The following is a 20,220-nucleotide window of genomic DNA, read 5'->3' as shown; positions in this document are numbered from 1 at the left end:
CCCACGAGTCACTAAGGGCAACAGAATACTCAAAATTTTTTATAATCAATTTTCATGTTAGTTGCCCAAGTTGGAATTTAGGATCCAAATCTTAGACTGTCTTGTGCATGTACATGTATATGTATATGCTTTGTTTACTTTTTTCCCTCTTTTTTTTTTTTTTTAAATTTTGCTGACATGATGAATGGTGAATGACAGAATCACAGAATGATTGAGGTGTGAAGGGACCTCTGGAGGTCCAACCCCCCTGCTAAACCTAGAGCCAGTTGCCCAGGACCGTATCGGGATGGCTTTTGAATATCTCCAAGGTAGCAGACTCCAGGGTTACTGGCCTCCAATTAGACTTCAGACCACTATTCACCACTCCCTGGGCCTCGCCCTTCAGCCAGGTTTCAATCCACTTCATTGTCTGCTTATGCAGCCCATACACCAATAGCTTCTCTAGGAAGATCTTACGGGACACAGTGTCAAAAGCCTTAGTGAAGTCCAGGTAGACAATATCCACTGTTCTCCCCTCATCTACCAGGCCAGTCATTTCATTGTAGAAGTTTATTAAGTTGATCAAGCATGACTTCCCTTTGGTGAAGTCAGACATGCTGACTACTCATGATGATTTTCTCGTCCTTAATGTGCCTGGAAATAGTTTCCAAGAATAGCTGCTCCATCACCTTCCCAGAGATCAAGGTGTAGTTCCCCGGGTTCTCCTTCTTGCCCTTCTTGAAGAGAGGAGTGAGATTTACTTTCTTCCAGTCTTCGGACACTTCTCCCAGTCGCCATGATCAACCAAAGATTATTGAGAGGGTCCTCAAGACATCTGCCAGCTCCCTCAGCACTTGTGGGTGCATCTCATAAGGGCCCATGGACTTACATATGTCCAGTTTGCTTAAGTGGTTCCTGACCTGATCCTCTTCCACCGAAGGTACATCTTCCTTGCTCCAGCCTTTCTTCCTTGTCTCTGGGACCTGGGATTCCTGAAGGCCGGTCTTGCTAGTAAAGACTGAGGCAAAGAAGGCATTCAGTATCTCAGCCTTTTCCATGTCCTGTGTACTCAGGTCCCCTGTCTCATCGAGCAAAGGGCCCACATTTTCCCTAGTCATCCTTTTGTCACCTGTGTACATATAGAAGCCCTTCTTGTTGTCTTTGATGTCCCTGATCAGATTCAATTCCATTTGGGCTTTAGCTTTCCTAACTTCATCCCTGGATGCTTGGACAATGTTTCTGTATTCTGCCCAGGTTACCCATCCTTGCTTCCACCCTCCTGCTTCATTTTTGTGTTTGAATTGGGCTAGGAGCAATTTGTTCATCCATGCAGGCCTCCTGGCATTTTTGCCTGACTTCTTATTCATTGGGATGGAACTCTCTTGAACTTGGAGGAGGTGATCCTTGATTATTAACCAGCTCTCTTACGCTTCTTTTCCCTCCAGGGCCTTATCCCTTATCTTCCAAGCAGATCTTGGAGGAGGCCAAAGTCTGCTCCTCAAGTCCAGGGTGTGAGCTTGCTTTTCACCCTTCTCCCTGCCCTTAGGCTCCTGAACACCACCATTTCATGCTCACTGCAGCCAAGGCTGCCTTTGACCTTCACATCCCCAACAAACCCCTCCTTGTTGGTGAGTATAAGGTCTAGCACAGCACCTTTCCTCATTGGCTCCTCTATGCCTTGGAGGAGTAAGTTGTCATTGATGGACTCCAGGAACCTCCTGGATGGCTTATGTCCTGCTGTGTTGTCCCACCAGCAGATACTGGGGTGCTTGAAGTCCCCCATGACGACCAGGGCCTGTGAATATGAGGCTGCTTCTATCTGTCTGTAGAGGGCCTCATCCAGTTGTTCTTCCTGGTCAGGTGGCCTAGAGCAGACACGCATTATATTGTCACCTTGACCTGTCCTCTCTTTAATCCTAACCCATAAACTCTCAGCTGGCTCCTCATCCATCCCCAGGCAGAGCTCCATGCACTCCAGCCGCTCTCACATGTAAATGGCAACTCCCCCCCCGCATCTTCCCTGCCTGTCCTTCCTAAAGAGCTTGTATCCCTCCGCTGCAACACTCCAGTCACAGGAGCCATCCCACTACATCTCCATGATCTTTCTCCTCACACCCTTTCCCCTCACTGGCAGGTTTGTTATTGTTCTGCAGACAAGAACCAAGTAAGAAATGCTGCATAAATGAAACTAATATGAGCATTGGCTATTGTTTCCCATTTTATTAAACTATATGGAAGTCTGCCTCTGACTAGCTGTGCCATTTTATAATGCTCTGTTCACATCCTTAAAGTTGTGGGCAACAAAAATCACTTTTTTAAAGATCAGAGGCATGCGTTGCTCTGACTGGAAAGGCTAGTCCTGAAAAGATATTGCCGGGTGACTCATAAGTCATGTTATGTAAGACATGAGAAGAAGACATTAAAAGTGAAGGCCTCTTAGTTCAATTAAGTATAGCCATTTCTCGCATATTATATAGGATTTGTCAGGCTGGAGCATAGAATTGGTCTAATAATCACATATAAAATACTATGTAATACATGAGAAATAAATTCTTGTGAGTACCCAGATCTGTCAAAGCTGCTATGGCTTGTTATATCAAAGACAGGTAATGGCTTAGGAGTGGCAGAGAGGCATGCCTGAAAAGGTAAGAAAAGCACCTTGGGACTCTAGCACAGCACAGACATAGCTCCTCTTTTTGCAGCCACCCTCCCCCTCAAATTTCAGGCAAGAAGAGAGGGTGGGGACATCCCTGCAGTGGTGCCAGCCAGACATCTCTCCCGAAACAGGTGACAAATGTTGAAACAGGAACAATAGGCCACTTTCAACAGTTTGCTGGCAAGCAATCTCCCTAATGAGTTACTGAAGTTGTGACCTAATTAACCACATCTTTTCCATCTTGCCTTCCCTCCTGTACGATTGGGAATTGGGGACGGAAAGGTCATATTTCACCACTTGCCTTGGATGCACCCCAGCCACCCATACATCCTGCTGGCTGCCGACAGTGCAGCCAGGAAGGGAGCCCGCGTGGCAGCAAGGTCAGACACGTTGCCTGGCAGGAGACACTGGGCTTCCCAAGAGAGAAGGAAGACAGACCCACCTTTCCCAATTTATTCTTCAGCCATCTGTCATACTTTCAAAAGGCAACTGCACCAATACTCCTCATACACAGGCACATGCTTTGTGTTGGTCTACAGCTCTATACAGCCATATACTGTCAGTTTGTTCATCCCAATGTGTAATTCTGCTCTGGGTCTGTAGCTTAAGACTCTGCCTCCTCATCACTGTGGCATGTAACTGTCTTTGGGGACACACAGTTCACCTGGGGTATTATTTACTGGGTTTGTCACCTCTGGCCCGACAGCAGAGGAGTGATTAATTCAATTCTGATTGCCTTGGCCCTACTCAAGCAGTGATGATTCTCCTAGTCACCATCAGCTTCTCACTTTTTCTTTTTATGATGACCTTGCAAACAAAACAGGCCACAGTGCCTCCAAAGGAACTAAAATCCTTGAACCTGAGCGCATTTTCTGCTCTTTATTTGTTTGATACTATGAAAAAGGGACAAATTTCAGCACGGAAGAGAAAGGATTAACAAGGTACCCAGGCTTATCTTTTCAAAGTGATTGGGCTGAGTGATAAACTATATGCATTCAGGCATGGAGAATCCGCTTAGACATATATTAATGTGCATTTGCTTAAGTTGCTTACAAGCAACCAATCAAGCACACAGGATGAGATACTGCAATTAATTTCAGAAAATGTAAGTATTCAGGGCATTCCCTCTTCCTCTTCTCTCCTCTCCTTTCCCCCTTAAAAGCCCAGTGTTAGTTACAGCCTATGATTCATGTTTACACAGAACGTACAAACGACCCCACCTAAAAATGCCAGTAATTTGCAAGATAGAAATCTTTGGATAAGATACAAGAAATATCTACTGTTCAGAGTTCTGACCATTTTCCATCACCCAGCAGCCTAGCAACATGCCATCCAGCTGGTTTTCATTAGTATGCTTGACTGACTGACATCCCACCTCTCCAAGATGCATACTTGTTTTTGTGTTTCCCAATTTGTTGCACTGAATAATAGTATCTAGTAGAAAATGCAGTTTAAATCTGCTTCCACCAGAAATATTATCCATGTATTCAATATATTATCTTTTTTTAAACCACAGAGTCCAGTTTAATATAAGTTTGCATAATCATTTCATTATACGTAACTAATTTATATGATACCAGGATAGTAAACATTGTCAGCACGCACCTTCCGAGGGCCCGTGTTCTTCAGCTCAAAGACATCCATGGTGTAGTTAACTCTGCGACCATAGTGGTCGAACTGAACGTTTCCTGTCAATCCTTGTATTCGAACCTACAAATGGAAGAAAAAGCATCATGAAGATCCAGCCTTATATTCTTTATTCCAAATGTCACACAGCAGTGAAAGTTATCCTGGCTATGTCCTTAGATTACCATAACAACACTACTCTAGAATAGACAGGCATTATAAAGCAAAAAAGTTGGCTACTTTTCCTTTGTATTCCTTTTTCATGTCAAACCATGCTCAAAATAGGCTTAGATATGCCAGTATCTAAGTGCTAACAAAGACACACAATGGACCTTCTCTTCTTTCGTGCTGTGCAGCTCAACACTTTCCAGCTGCAGGTCCTAAAGAGAAGTACATTTTTCACCGTTCTCATCACTGCTGCAGAATATTTTGGATCACATAAAATGAACTTAAAGGATGTTTGGCCGGAGCTCATATATCTTTTTAGCTCTCACTGGTGGATTAAATGTATAAATTGAGTATATACTGCTCATCAAGGTAAACTTGACAACAACCTTGGCCCCAGCAAAGCAATTTACTATCACAGAAGATGGGTGACATGCATAGGGCCTGAAAAGACTGTTTTCGAAGCCTCAGAGTAGAGAAGGACAGATGTAAACCCATAAGATTGGCTGTGGCAGTTTTCCACCACCTGTGTCTCAGCTGAAACCAGAACTCCTTTTTTTTCTTTCAGTGCTTTACTGCCTCACCAAAGGATATCCAGACTGTGGTCCTCATCCCAAAGAAGCCATTGCCATATTGCTGCTGGCTTTGATTGTATCAGGATCCGGCCATGCAAACCTCTTTGGCCAGATTCGAAGGCTCATGCTGTCCGCATGAAGCCTGACTTCACAGAAGCCTGACTTCATGCTTCTCACAATTGTTACAGATCTGTGCATCTGCACGGAGTATGTGAAGCATACAAAATGCTTTGTTTCTATCCCTAAGAGTCAGGATGTGGATTTAAACCACTTCCTCCCTCCCTCTGTCCGTTTCTATCTCTGCCGATTTTGCTCCAGGACGGAAACCTTGGCTTCCAGGCACAGAGCTGCCAGCTCTGTCAGCAGTCACTTCTCCTCAGCAGTTTCTCCTGAGTGGAGCCTGCTCATTTGCAATGATTTAAATTCTACAGCAGGATTTTTATTTTCTTACTGTCCCATTCAAAGGAAAGGCTAAATCATCTTGACAGAGATCTGGAACTTTCTAGGCATCCATATTCATCAGGAATTCAAAATCCTGACATCAGAGAACAATAGCTCTGGGTTATTTCTTTTTAGAGAAAAAAATACTACCTATGTAATTTCCCTGGGAGAAATCTACTTTTATTCAAGATGACAGAAACATATTTGAAAGGTTATATTATGTAGCTATACCTTTCTCCTTAAATGACAATATCTGTACACCCAGGTTATATGCAAAAGCAACAGATGAGCTCACCAGTTCAGTGGAGGAAGTCCCAACTCTCTTAATGGAACTAATAGTAGTTTCAAATAGTAGCAGTTCCCCTCTGCCTTCATTCCAAGTTATAAACCAGAACAACAAGAACAGCCCCAGCTGTTTCCAAATGGCAACTGAAAAATAAATTTCTCCTCTCCCATTACTACCGTTGTGTATAATATCTTCCAAATCTTATAGTGTACAACTAGTATCCAATATTCACAAAGATCACTAGAATAAAGCCTACCCTTACCTGTTTTAATGTCCTCTCCATATCAATTCCTTGACCCCATGGGGCTGCAGGGTTAGCAAGACAATCACCAGCATTTCCTCTCCTTGAAATATCAATTTTCTGTCTTCTAAGATTACGGAAAGTTTCAGCCATCACAAGTACTCCATCATATGTTAATGCAGATGTATACTAAATAGATGGACACACACACCGCTTTAGAGTTGGCATGTCTTTACAAAAATCAGCTGTCTCAGATATTTCTAGTTTGATTCATTATGCAGTAGTTTCTACACCTTCATTTAGGAAAAAAGTGTCCTCAAAAGCAAAAGCAATTTTGTCTAAGGAACAAATGCAGGACTGAGAAGAGTACATTTCAGTAGCTCCAGCTTTAAAACTGTATTTCTTAGGGTAGAGAAATCTGCCTCTGAAGAATTATTAAAAGAAACAATTAAACTGGAGATATTCAAGTCTTAATTTTTTTTCCAGTTGTCTTATATGTTAGAGAACAACCCTACCCACCCAATTTACTCAAAAGAAAAGAAAGAAACAGTAACTCACCGAGAAAATATAACTGAAAAAATGCATGGCTAATGAGCAGACATCCAGCCTATTGGAATTGTTAAGAATGATCAAGGGTATGTTCTTCCTACTGGAAAACCTGTGTTGACTCTCTGAATGACATAGGGCACTGAACGGTCTGTGTTTCTACACTAACTACAGTAACTGCTTTAGGTTGAGAACATGCCAAATGGAATGTGTGGAGCAAGTCTTCACCAGATGTTAGCCTGGCGCCACATAAACAAAGGGGCATTTTCTCAGTATGGTCCTCTGATGGACATACTGCACCAGGAGAAGTTGTTCACGTGCCCAGGGCTGCTATTGATATGCCATGTAACTTCCAAAATTTAAATTCACTTATTGAAGTCTAGTTTCCTTCTTTTCCTTTGTCTTCCATTTTATAAGCTCTTTGGGACATGGTTTATCTTTATAATCTCAAATTTTGGTTATCCATAGGTGAATTATGTGCAATTTGGATTAATCATGCTGACTTCTCAGAAGGAGCCAGCACAATCCTGTTCATGTGGCAAGGAGTCCTATACGCTAAATTGTTCCTGTCACCAGTACTTGGGGATGTCTGCATGCCATACCCCACAGCATCCTTGGTTTTTTTTTTTCGTCCAGAACATAAATTTATTGAATATTCACCAAATTATGTAGCTATGCTTTGTGTTATCCATGTTGATACTTTCTCTAGACTTTGCCAACCTACCACGCTGCCAGCCGAGGGAGGGCTGATTGTTTATCTTTGCACAGTGCCCAGCACAAAGAAGCCGAGTCTCAACTAGGTCTGATATGCATTACTACATATAATAACAGAACTATTTTGATGAAGTCATATTTATAGCTATGCTGTGATTTGCCTGCCAAGAAAATTATAGGTGAGAGAAATATTTTGTTATCCATCTGTGAGGAATTAGGATAGAGGAACACTGGGATGTAATTACACTGTAAGATTGTGCCTGAAAATGATTACTACACCAGGTTTTGAGGTGGATAGAATTTCCTGAGGAAACACCAAATGAAAATTTAAGGGTAGTAAATTTACAATTGTGGTTATATGTCATATACAGAAGAATTCAGCTGTCAAGAAAGCTCTGCACTCTAATCTAGATAACTAGACTAATTCCTGTAAAATTGGTTGAAATTAAGTTGTCAGTTAAGCATTTGACCTTTAATTCCTGTCAGTAAAGGGATGAAGTTGGAGAATAAGTGACAAAGGACATTAAAGTACATTAGTGAAATGTGTTGCAGTTTGTATTTCTATCATACAATAATAAGGATAGGCATAATTAGCTGCCAGTAACAGTAAGATAAACTGCATTCTCCTCTGCCTAAATATTAAGGTCTTCATTCATGTATTCAATGACGTTAATTAGAAATTAGAACACTTGAGTGATATCTTTGGTAGTGCTTCAGATCAGCCAGTACCTTTGGTGGGGTCTCAGATCCTGGGTATTCTCTCTGGTCCAACTTCTTCCAGCGCTGCATCAGCTTAGTTACCATCGGGGTACTGAAATCTACTAGCTGAAATCCAGTCACATTGGCTCCTCCATGCATAAATCTCTCCAGAGAAATATCTTTGAAACCCTAGAAAATCAATTTAAGATTTTGTTTGTCCTCGTACACCACTGTGGGTCCAATCTGTTCTAGGTCAGAAGGCAGCATAAAGAATGTACAGCAGCAGGTTTCCATTAGGAGCCAAGATTTAAAACCAGAGAATAATGTTGAACCTTTGTTCATAATTTCCATTTGTGTAATAAAGAATGAAACAAAACCAAGAAATAAATTTCCCACATTATTGCTAGGGCGGTCTTGACAGCTAAGCAACACATCGCTGGGAATGGCAGACAGTTTTTGAAGAAATGCCTTTGGCGAATCAACTGAAAAGTGCCTGCAGAATATTAAAGCCTTAATCCAATTTCCATCAAAGTTGACAGATTTGAATGAGCACTGTACTAGTGCTTTAACCGATATATCCCTGTTTCTTTGCATGTTTGCAAAATGAACAACACTTTTGTGTAAATACATTTATTCCAGGATTCATTATTTAGGCTGAAGGTGTCTGAGATAATGAGATAATATAATAGACATTAGATGACAGAGACAATGCATGAGGATCTCACTGTTCGTGCAAGAAAAATATAGCATCAGAATCACACTTTTGTGAAATACGCTGGTGGTAGCTCTCGGGTTTGCTATATATTTAAAGCAACCCCCAACATTGAAAGAAAAAATAAAATACATACAATTCCTGACTTACTAGTTTCTCGGGCTAATTTGTTCAGCACGTATAAAGACCAATTCTTTAGTAAAATTTGCCTTTGGAGACATAACTGAACTTCAAGAAACCGCATAATGCAAACTGCTAAAGCAAGCTAAGAAGCAAGCATGAATCTTTCTGCTCCTTTCTTAGCTGCTATGTTTAATGCTAGCTCAGAGGTATCTTATTTTTATTTTCTTAAATTCTGATCGGCATTTATGATTGCAAATAGAAGTGTATTATCACACTTAACTTAAAAAAGAAAGATCTAAGAAAAAAAATTGTGGGGTACTGACCCAATACCCCAGCGAAACAGGCAGAGACATAAGGACAGGGATTTGATTCATGTCCTGAAGGATACTGATAGTAAATATAAAAGGTGACGCAAGAGGAAGTCATATTATCCACATTACTGAACAGCCAGTAGATAGCAACGTGTGCCCTGCTGAAGCAGATGAGTAGATGTGCCTGTCTCCACTGTATATCCCACTAGCAGTTCACTGCAACATTCGGTTCCTTGTTTACAGCAACTATTTTGCATGGGAAAAGTTACTTGGGGAACTATAAATTTGTAATGCTGAAAATCTAATTTGTAAGACCTAAGAGAATAGATATGTCTCATTTAAAATGCCTGAGGTTTTAAAAATAATCTGAAGTGATCTTATGTTAAGGTACAAGTACAGCAAAGCACAATAAAATATTTCATGTCAACCAAAATTCCTCGAGGGAGAGTAAAAAGAAAACAATTTAAAGCATACATTAGACTCTGTCCTACATTCACTGTGCTTGGCCAGGCAGGTATTTCAGCTAAAAGAATGGGTTATTTTAATAATAAAATATTGCATTTACTCTTTCTTTGCCCTCTCCTGATCATTATCTGTGTGAATATGCAGTTTAGACTTAGAGTGAAAATACTGAACTAGTGATTTGACTGGAAATAGTTGATCTTACAGCAAAATGAATGTTCCCTGGAGAACGTAGAAAAGTTACCTCGAGAATTGTTATGTTAGTAAAATTAAAAAGATAAGTCAAAAATCATAGTGTAGTTCTGTAAATTCTAATTCAGCCACAAGACACACTTAGCAGTTCTTTATGGTACATTGATTTAGATAAAATTTAAGAGGGTAACATTGTGCCCTTTTTGTCTAGATGGCTGTAACAACAAAACCAAGTCCTTTTACACACCATAAAGAATGTATTATGTGCAACCACATATTAGTGACAAATGGCAAATGTTGTGTGAAGTGCTCTAGCTTCAAAGCAAAACTGAGTGTTTCACTTACCGAGCAGGGGTATAATTCTAGAAAAGTATCTTACCAGGTTGGCAACAATATAATGATATCCTTTAACATGCTTTCCCACACTCACAATCTGTGGGAGAGAAATAAGAAAGAAAAAAGAAAAAACAATGTCATATTTTTTTCTCTAGAAAGGTGTTTTCATAGCCAGATAGACATAAATTCTGAGATATATAACATCAGCAATATAATGTTGAGAGTCTTTCTCCAATAAGGTAGCTATAACTTTCCAGGTGCTTAAACATGGGAAGAAGTTAAAATGAAAGTGAGTAATGAACTGGCAATCTGAGTGTCTTCCACATGATTGAAAATGTTACTGTAGTATAGTATTTTATCAAATAAAGTAATTAAGTATGGGATACAAATTCAGAAGGAGGAGGTCACACATTAGCTAGAAACCCTACCTGCTGATGTACCTTTTCATTTTAAGTAAGTGTGGAATTTATTAATCAAACTGGGTTTTCATCTCTTGGCATCAAAGCTGTTTGCCCTTGAGGTGGTCAAGTACTACGACTGTTATTCAGCTCTTACTAATATGCTAAAGACTTTGGGAACGGGCATGAGCGAGGACAGAGCAAGAACGGACAGCGAGGCTGCCCTTGAGGGTTTAACCAAAACATAACAAGTGATGCAAAAAGGGAACAACCATGATGTGCAGGTCCTACAGTGCTGATATGGCAAGATCAATGACAGGGTTTAGAAAAAAACTATGTCAACCCATGCCTTGTATCAATATTATTGCCATTCCTATGAGGGAATACTTCTTATTTACTGTGCTGAAAATCAAAAATGAGGAGAGAATATTTTGTCAGTAGAAAATGGTGTTAATAGTTTCATTACAGATTAAAGCTGTTTTTACTAAAGAAACAGTAATACCTGCAACATGCAGCTTGCATTTAATACCAGTAAAGAGTCCTTTTAACTGTTATTTTTGATAGTTTACCACTCATTTAGAAAAAGTCTGCTTGCACCCCAAATATGTGAGTTTTTTTCTCCTCATGTACTCATCTCCACAAATCATTTTAATGTCCTTCCAAGTGAATAAATAAGATACAGACAAAAATTTTCCATGCGGTGCAGTTTATTCAATACATAATGGGAAACTTAAAGATTTGTCTCCTTTCCGGCTTTGAAATCGTAGCTCTAGGCCCTGTCCTGAAGAGTTGGCAACTTCTTGCCTTCATGCGCTCCTCATGTTCAAAAGACAGAACAAACATTCACTAAGCCTTGCAGCCCCTTTTCCCAGTGCAGCAAAAAATAATTATTATCACATTTTGGAGATGAGAGCTGCTGAAGGACTAAATAATTTGGCCAAAGAAACCCAAGGATCCAGAATCTAAATCTGGATTAAGACTTGGAAATGCTTGATTCCCGGTTCTGTTGTTCCAATAAGTCAATTTGCTTCTACAGCAGAGTGGAAGGGAAAATCGAAGGGATGTGTCATAAGCATCTTGTCAGAACTGTTTTAATTTCATTATTTTAAAGTAATAAAGTTGTGCTGGTTTTGGCTGAGATAGAGTTAATTTTCTTCGTTGTAGCTAGCATGGGGCTATGTTTTGGATTTGTGCTAAAAACAGTGTTGATAATACAGGGGTATTTTCATTACTGCTTACAGAGAGTCAGGGCCTTTTCTGCTCCTCACCCCACCCCACCAGCGAGTAGGCTGGGGGTGCACAAGAAGCTGGGAGGGGACACAGCCGGGACAGCTGACCCCAACTGACCAAAGGGATGTTCCACACCCTATGATGTCATGCTCAGCATATAAAGCTGGGGGAAGAAGAAGGAAGGAGGGGACGTTTGGAGTGATGGCGTTTGTCTTCCCAAGTCACTGTTACAAGTGACGGAGCCCTGCTTTCCTGGAGACGGCTGAACACCTGCCTGGCAAGCACTGAACGAATTCCTTGTTTTGCTTTGCTTGCGTGCACGGCTTTTGCTTTACCTGTTAAACTGTCTTTATCTCAACCCACGAGTTTTCTCACTTTTACCCTTCTGATTCTCTCCCCCCTCCCGCTGTGGGGGGAGTGAGCGAGCAGCTGTGTGGGGCTTAGTTGCCGGCTGGGGTTAAACCATGACAAAAGTGAATAAGCAGTTTGTTATCCTTTTGTTCTTCTTGTTTCCCAACCTCTATTTCGTATTTATAGTCTGTAGCTAAAATGATCTTATTTAAAAAGCAAAACATAAGCTAACAAATCCCAAAAGACACCACACCCCCAAGCCATGACCAGCTTGTCACCCTTCATATAAATGAATTGCTTATTTTGGAGTCAATCAAACTCCTATTAAGATCAGTGATTAAATACCATTGCTACCATTTTATTGGGGGGCAGCAGAGGGAGAAATCACACTTTTCCCTATCACCAACTCAACACATGTGAGGAGGGTGCTATCAAGCCATTTTTTTGCACTGAATACAAAGGGTTCAAACCCCTGCTGGTTCAATGGCTTCAATAGGGATGTGATCCCTGACACCAATAATGCTTTTACATCTGTACTCCTTCAGCACTGCATGGTAATGAAAATACGTTTGCCTCCCCATTACAGGGAAACTGATATAGATTAAAACCTCACATTTTTAAATAACTACAGTATCACAGTTTGAATGTAAGTGGACTGACATGATTTAAGATGTATGTGATCTGATAACCAGATCCTCAGCTTGGGCAAATCACTGCAGCTCCCTTCGAGCTCCTGGAAGCTGACGTAGCTTTGGCAATTAACACCCTTAGTGATCTGTTCCCTGGTTTGGTTTCGTAACACAAATTGTGATGATCATTGCAACACATCAGTCAAATAAAACAAGCACATGATCAACCTGCAACTGTTGAGGTATGTTAGATACATGTCCATAGTTGCCACAGTCAAAATGAGTAAATACTGCAAACGATTAACCAGATTTACTTCTGTGCTTGCTCCTAGCAAATGCGTGTAGAAATGACTGTAGAATTCCTGGATTTAATGTGAACAATACAGAATATTTTTGAAAAAAACATTTGAATTTTTCAGTGTATTCTCTCAAAACTTGTCTTTTAGGGTGAGTGATAAAGGTACACATTTATCTATCATCTAGTTGTCTTAACTTCCTTTATTGTCAGTGGAAAGAGCAGGCACTTTGAGGAAATGATTCATCTTAACCTAAAGCACGTGTCTAAAATTAATTAGACAGCTTGTGCCCTGAAAGTGCATATTTTTCTGCACTGACTAGAAAAAGAGTTGATGATGATTAGCTCTGATGTAGACACCTACATTTTATATCCCTAATGTTAACTGAGACGAATTTCACCCTAGGAATGTTGATCACGCAGACAGAGAAGAGAAATGATGCTATATGGCTTGTATTTCCAACCAAGATTGGATACAATTCTGATTTTGAATTTGAAAGTGTTTATGGTTTTTGATCACACACAGTTTGCAAATCAGGAATTGCTTATGATTTAGGAAAAAAGTGCCTGTTTAGTGAAACAGCCTTCTGTAAGCATCTCATACTTTTGAATATCCAAAATATACATACAGTTACCTTTTTCTCTCAAATACTCAAAGCTGAAGATCATGATCTATACACAGGATATGAATTCTCGCTACCTGAAGAACCACCTTCCTCTATACTGTACTTCTGCACTGAGATAAATTGAGGCAATGAACTTAAGTCTTTTATAACAAGAGAAGGAGTTTCTGACAGCTACTTAGTCTGGAATGCAAACTCTCACACTTTTCTTCACTATTCTTTAACTGGTTAGCAGTGACTAGAGCTTTAACAGAAATGGGACCTCAGCCATTCCATACACGTAACAGTAGATATTGCCCTGAACCACAAACTAAACAGATGAGTGCTGGTGAGTGGGGGAATAATATTTTTCTTCTACAGTAGAGCAGAGAGGAGGGGTACAAGATCCAGCAAATCTATTCTGAAAGGGAAAAACAAGACATAGATTTTGACAGATGAGAGAGTGTTCCAGAAAGTCTTTGCTATAGAAGTTCATTAAGTCTGGGGGCACCTTAAAAACCCAGGTACTTCCTCATGCACCCCTAAATTCAGACCAAAGGGCCAAGCTCAGTTACCGTCCAGAGCTGCATCACCTAACATCTACATTAGCATGCAGCAAAGTCCGTAGGATAGGATCTGTACAGCAAAGGGTTGGTGCTAAGGAGCTGGCATCCACAGCGTGCGCATTTCAGGGTTTTACTCTGGACTATTTCTAACCTGGTCACCAGACTGAACTCACACTGGGCGCCGGTGCACTTCAGGGGTGCTTCTGGGCACATCTTCTTGTTTGGCATCATCCAAGAGAAACCAATTCACGTATTTTGAGTCCACACTTGATATGAAATGCAGCACAGTAAATGGCCACAATCAGGAGATTCACTTCAAAAGAGCACGCTCCTGATACCAACTAAGATGCTCTGTGTGCCTGTGGGCCCCAGTCTCTTGGACAGGCCCTGAGCATCTGTGGGGCAGGTGGCAGATCCATGCATAGAAAGAGGTTGAGCAGTGAGAACTGTCTTCATTTCAAAAGGAAGGCCCTGAAGAGAGGGTGACGCAGCCACAGGCACCCATGGTGGTTCTGCCCAGGGAGCAGGAGGTCTGGCTTGGCTCTCACCCTGGCCAGTTGCAAAACCTGAGACAGGTCTAGGCATCAAAGGTGGGCTTTGCCAGTCATGTAAGCAGTGATACACCATGAAACTGCTGATATGGTAGGCCAGGGTCATGGTAGGTCAGGGAGGACCCTCTGTATGTGTAACTGTCCTTTTCATTGCTTCAGGATGCTTTGATTCAAAACTGTCCTAGTGCCAGCAACCTGAGCAAGTGGGATCAGATCCATTCCTCCCCCTCACGTAGTACTTCTTCACCTACACATTCTAAACATTTATTTTGCTCTGTACTCCCACTCTTGGCTTCTTAAATACCACACAGAGATATTGCACCTGGCTTTTGTCACAGTGAGAGTTTAAGGTGACCTCTGCTTGCTCAGGGAGATTTTCGGAAGAAAGTGTTGGGAAGGGTGAGCTGATCTGTGAATTCTTTGGGGAAGGATGAGAGCAGGGGAAAGCAGGATGCTGCACTGGCTTTTGTATATTGATTTGCATGTTTTAATTCAATGACCAAGGTGGCTAGCATCTAGAGTTGGACCTCTTTTATACTCTTATTTGTAAAACTGAAGAAATTATTAAATAATCAACACAGTTCTGAAGAAGAATGAATAAGAAAATACAATCTGCTTCCCAAATTGCCATTTACAGGAAAGACAAGAGCCATTCCGTGTATTATCCAGTAGTCACACTATTAGTGAATACTTCATTTCAGTAAATGCAACAGGATAGAATCAAAGAAAGTGAAATATTAAGGCCATTAGGCTATCAAGGTTGTTTCAGAACCTAATGCAACTTCTTTTTTTTTTTTCCAAATATCATTTTGTATGTGAGTGTCTGTTGAAAGGTGAACTTTGGGGAAAAAAAAAAAAATCAGCCTTAGGCTCTATTCACATTGCCAAATGCATTTACGTATAAGACACTAAAAAGGATAGTACATTGTGAGAATTTTTAGTTGCTGATCTACCATGCTGCAATTAAGAAAACACCTTATTCTGATTTCAGTGATTCCAGTGGTAATCAAAAGTAACTAGAATTATACCACTGACTTTAAAGTGTAGTAAAAGCATGGCCCGTGAGATCTGAATCCAACTTAGGCTTTAGACACAACTCTGAACTTTGTGACTTTATCATACAATACTGTTCTTTCCATTTAGCTGAACAATAGCCTGGCCTAGGAAATTCAGAAACTATTCCACTATTGAAAAGAATACCTACCAGTGTCTGCTTTGATTCTTTTCTTCTTTTTTTTTCCCAGGAGTGGCAAGCTCACTGACTTTGATAAAACCATTTCCAGACTTACATCAGCATCTGAACAGAGAATCAGGCCCCAAGTCATCCTCTGTTCTCTACTACGAAATGGATATTGCATATAACTCATTTTAAAAGAATGCTTAACTTCTGTAGCATGAAATGTCCCTTGTTATAATTTCCAGAAGATGGAGGTCAGTACAGCTGGAATGAAAAGGACTTATTTTCAGTTAAATCTCTTCAAAGGGCGATAGCTGTGCATTACCAATGGGACTTTAACAAAGGTTCTCCTCTCTGCTATTGTCACAATCCACTGCCTTAAGAAAAGGAACACCTGCAATAAAATGAAGTCTGTCCAACACAATATAAAAGGTGTGGAGACTTGTTAAAGATGGAAGGTTGAGACCTGACCTGAAATATTGTAGCAGAAATGGTGATGATATAAACCACAACTGAAATGGGATTTTATACAATATCTGAAGCAAGGATAAATCTTTTACAAAGCCATAAAAAAGCAATTGAGAAACAAGCTTAATTTTAACAGCTAGTGCTAGCGAAAAGGGCTCTGTTGTTGGGGAAAGGGTGGACTGTTAACAGCCTACAGCCACCAGAGCAGATGTTAAAGAAGGCAACAAACAAATCACAAGTGGCTCCTTGCAAATCGGCGTTTCTTTCTCTGTTGTGAAGGCAGGCGCTGAGCCAGCACAGCAGTGCACACACCAGCCCCATGCATGGCGGAGTAGAGGGGAAGGATGCTTCTCACACAGCCCCCGTGCCCACAACCAACTGACAGGGCAAAGCCCTGCATGGCGCGGGCAGCTGCCGGGGAAGAAAACCTGGAGAGGTGGCTCAAAGGCCACTAACCAGTGCCCTGAGCATGGCTGGTTGCTTTCTTCTGCTGCTGCATTCAAAGCCTACTTCTGTGAAAGGCTCACTCAGAGCTAAATGGATATGCAGACTTATAGGGAAAAAGGAGGCAAGGAAAGAGAAGAAGGGTGTAAGAAGAAGGTCATTTTACAAATCCCCCGAACCATTTGTATTCATCTTTTGTCTTCTACTGCCTATTTGTTCTTTCAGTAACTGAAATAACCTATTTCTCAGGTCCAAACCTCATCACTTGTGTGGTACAGTGACAAAATGTATTTTTATTACTGTGCAGTGTGGGGCTATTATTGTGTGCAAAACCCCAGCTGCTTCACAGAAAATGAGCCTATGCAGAGAGTCCCTCCTGGCTCTGCAGGGTGAGGAAGATGTCGGTGGCAGTGCCGGCAGCTGGCTCCCTCAAGGAGAAGTTGCTTAGTGTTGCTCAGAAGCAACTCCATAGACCTCTAGGGAAAAAAAGCATGGAGAGAAAGGAATGATGAGGAAAAGGCACTTTATGAATCTCCCAACCCCCCTGGGACTACGAAGAGATACACAGAGCTGCTACTATGTCCCTGAAATACTGTAAGTCCAACAATGCTGCTACTGGCCCAAATTACTGTGTGCCGTGCACGTACCAAATTCTTTGGCTAATGATTTGCTCCTGTGGTTCTGTGTGAGCAAAACTAAACCTGCATTTTGTTCATGCAAATCATAAAGATATAGAGGAAAACTGGAGACAGTGAGAGACGAGGGAAGTCCACGCCATTTCTGACTCAAGGGATAAAGAAATCCTCATTACGCAACTGAACTACATTTAAAAGCAACGCAATCTCTTGATAAATATTTATCTGTGTTATGCTAGTGATCCTTTGTGCCAATGTGCTGCTGCATTCATGAAAAACAGGAAAGCAGAAGAAATTGTGGAGGAATGATTGAGCTGATAGTCTGTTTAATTCATCTGGTTAATTTCTGTCTTCCTGTAAGCATTATGTTGTAATTTATTAAAGTACTATGTTTTAATTTATTATTATTATCTTAAATTAATTATGCCAGTGATCTAAATATCATTTGCAAAAGTGCCAGTTGCTAACTTCAGCTAGTAGATACACTGGAAATTAAGATGAGAAAAACCATGCTTTTAAAAGCAGCAAAATTTACAACTTGATCAATTTAGAGAAATTCAGCAGTCAAACATTACTTTTTCAGGTTTAGCACTCTGGTGGCAAAATATTAAAAGCAGACCAAGACGGAGTGAAATACGTCAGCTTCTGCACTTTTCTCCACTCACACATTTATTTACTCTCTTTCATTTTGATGGTAATAATAATAATCAGTCTTGCTGTGACAGCCTGCTCCATTTTACCCATCAGAGAGATTTCGTTTTCAGTGCTAACAGCTACATATCTCAAGGCTCTTTAAGGCTGGGAAAGCTGAGGATCAGCGATGTCAAACAACACACTGAAAAACTGAGTGAGTTAGACAGCTATGAACAGCGTCCAAGACACTGTGCAGCTACTTCCCTATCATGGTTGTTGATAAGTATTGTTAGCTATTATTAATTAGTTTATTGGCTTGTAATTTTTACAAGATAAGATTAATGATGCTAATACTTTGCTATGTGACAACTTTACATCCATGTTTAATTCTTAATATTACAAAGTACAAAGTACATTCTTTTTATTATTATGTATCAATTCAGCTATGTACATCAAAGCATTAAATATGTGCCAGATGCTGCATAGCAGTTTTCACCTCTGTGTTTAATGGCAAATACAGCCCTTGATAAGCAGCGAGGCTTAATCTTGCTGATACAGAGCACTGACAGAGCTGAGAAAACTGGTGCCTATCTACTGGGAAACATCCCGTTTAGTTCTTAGGGGCAGGTGTTGTGGTTTAACCCCAGTCTGCAGCTAAGCACCACACAGGCAGGCAGGCAGAGCCCGTCAGGTCTGCCTCTCGCCCCGGCCTCTCCGTGCTGCTGCCGCTCGCAGCTCGCAGCCCCAGGAGGGCAGGGAGCAGGAAAAAAAGACTGGAATCAGCCTGTCTGGTAGACCAGGAGCCAGACTGATGATCTCTGACAACAAAACTGGTTCACTATGCAAAATTCAGGAGCAAATGCTGCTCACAGCGGACTCCTTGGAAGACGTCTAACACACAGAGTGCTGAGGTTTGAGCTCTGTTGGATTGCAACAGGTGGGAGAGGATGGAGCTGCTACAGCTGGAAAAAGAAAGGAAATCCATTGCCATTCTTGTAGTAAGGAGAAACATTTTTTTCTGAACAGTCCTTTGTATGTCTATGTGTTTATGTTTGTATCTGTGTGTACAAATATAGAAACAAACACTGCAAAAGTTAATGTATATGAAAAACCCTGAGAAAACAGAAATCAGGAGTAGCAATATGCTCTTTCAGAAAGAAGTAAACATAAAGGTCCTAGGCAAATGCAATTACAGTTAACTCGTGTTTTTCAGTTTGCTTTGCCGACCTTTGCATGAATGTCATTATGGAGACACAGTTAAACTCAATTCCTAATAAAAACCTGCCCAAGAGGACTATCTGAAATTAGGAAGAAGTAGAAGAGTATTTAGTAGCAGAGAGTGAGAAACTAAATACTGGAGAAGCATGTTGCCTGGCTTAGTGAAGGATTTTTTTAGATGTGGTTGCTTAAAGTAGCACAGAGGTTGATCTTATCACCCTGATATTCCTTCTAGCTGTTTCTGATGCAAGCACATTATGGGTTTGCAAGAATCAACACAAGATGATACACAGTTCACCCACTCATAAGGTATTTTTATCTCAAGAGCTACCTATAGGTGTGCAAACAGAGTAATGAGAAACAAATAAACTCATCTGTGTAGATCTGTGCCTTATTTTTTGGCCTGACTCTCAGCCTGACTCAACAAACACAGCAGGACAGGCTGCGTACACACTGGATAGGAACAAGCTTTGCAGGAAAGCTCCTGGGGGTTCTGGTAGACAGGTTTACCACGAGCCAGTCATGCACCCTCATGGCAAAGAAAGCCAACAGCCTCTTGGGTTGAACACGCTTGTTTGAACATCCCAAGGATATTCAAAATTCTCAGGGAATATTGTGGACATCTTCGTGAAGAGGATAGAAGAAAAAGGAGTTTCTGAAGATATGGAAGATGAACAAGCCGGAGAACGTGTCCCATCCTGTCTCCCCCTTAAATTCATTCTCCGAGGAGAAAAAAGTGTAATTACTAATAGTTTCTAAGAGGTGGTTCCCGAGGTACAGAGATGACGGCAGTGCCGAGTACAGATACCAGATTAGACTTATGACCAATGATTTTATCACCTCATAAAACAGCAGCAAAATGATAATCTTGGCCCAGTTCCGAATAATGATAAACAGCACAACAGGGAACATATACTGCAAGCAACGTAGTACACAACCCAACATTGAGAGCCAGCCCC

General features: G+C 40.9%; 1 protein-coding gene across 1 annotated transcript in view; it reads right to left on the bottom strand.

Moving 5' to 3' along the window:
* The window catches only part of LOC104082074 (glutamate receptor 4-like), a gene marked incomplete at its 5' end in the record, with an annotated part of 23,184 nt that extends 13,023 nt beyond the window's left edge, over positions 1 to 10,161 (bottom strand). The window contains 4 exons of the mRNA XM_009585044.1: positions 4,241 to 4,345; positions 5,991 to 6,158; positions 7,959 to 8,117; positions 10,108 to 10,161. Of these exons, the coding sequence (XP_009583339.1) occupies positions 4,241 to 4,345; positions 5,991 to 6,158; positions 7,959 to 8,117; positions 10,108 to 10,161 (486 nt within the window). The remainder of the gene's footprint in view (positions 1 to 4,240; positions 4,346 to 5,990; positions 6,159 to 7,958; positions 8,118 to 10,107) is intronic.
* Between the last annotated feature and the right edge of the window lie 10,059 nt (positions 10,162 to 20,220).

The sequence above is a fragment of the Fulmarus glacialis genome, unplaced genomic scaffold (genome assembly GCF_000690835.1).
Source record: "Fulmarus glacialis isolate BGI_N327 unplaced genomic scaffold, ASM69083v1 scaffold13469, whole genome shotgun sequence".
Taxonomy (NCBI): domain Eukaryota; kingdom Metazoa; phylum Chordata; class Aves; order Procellariiformes; family Procellariidae; genus Fulmarus; species Fulmarus glacialis.
This window is presented reverse-complemented; position numbering and strand designations above follow the sequence as displayed.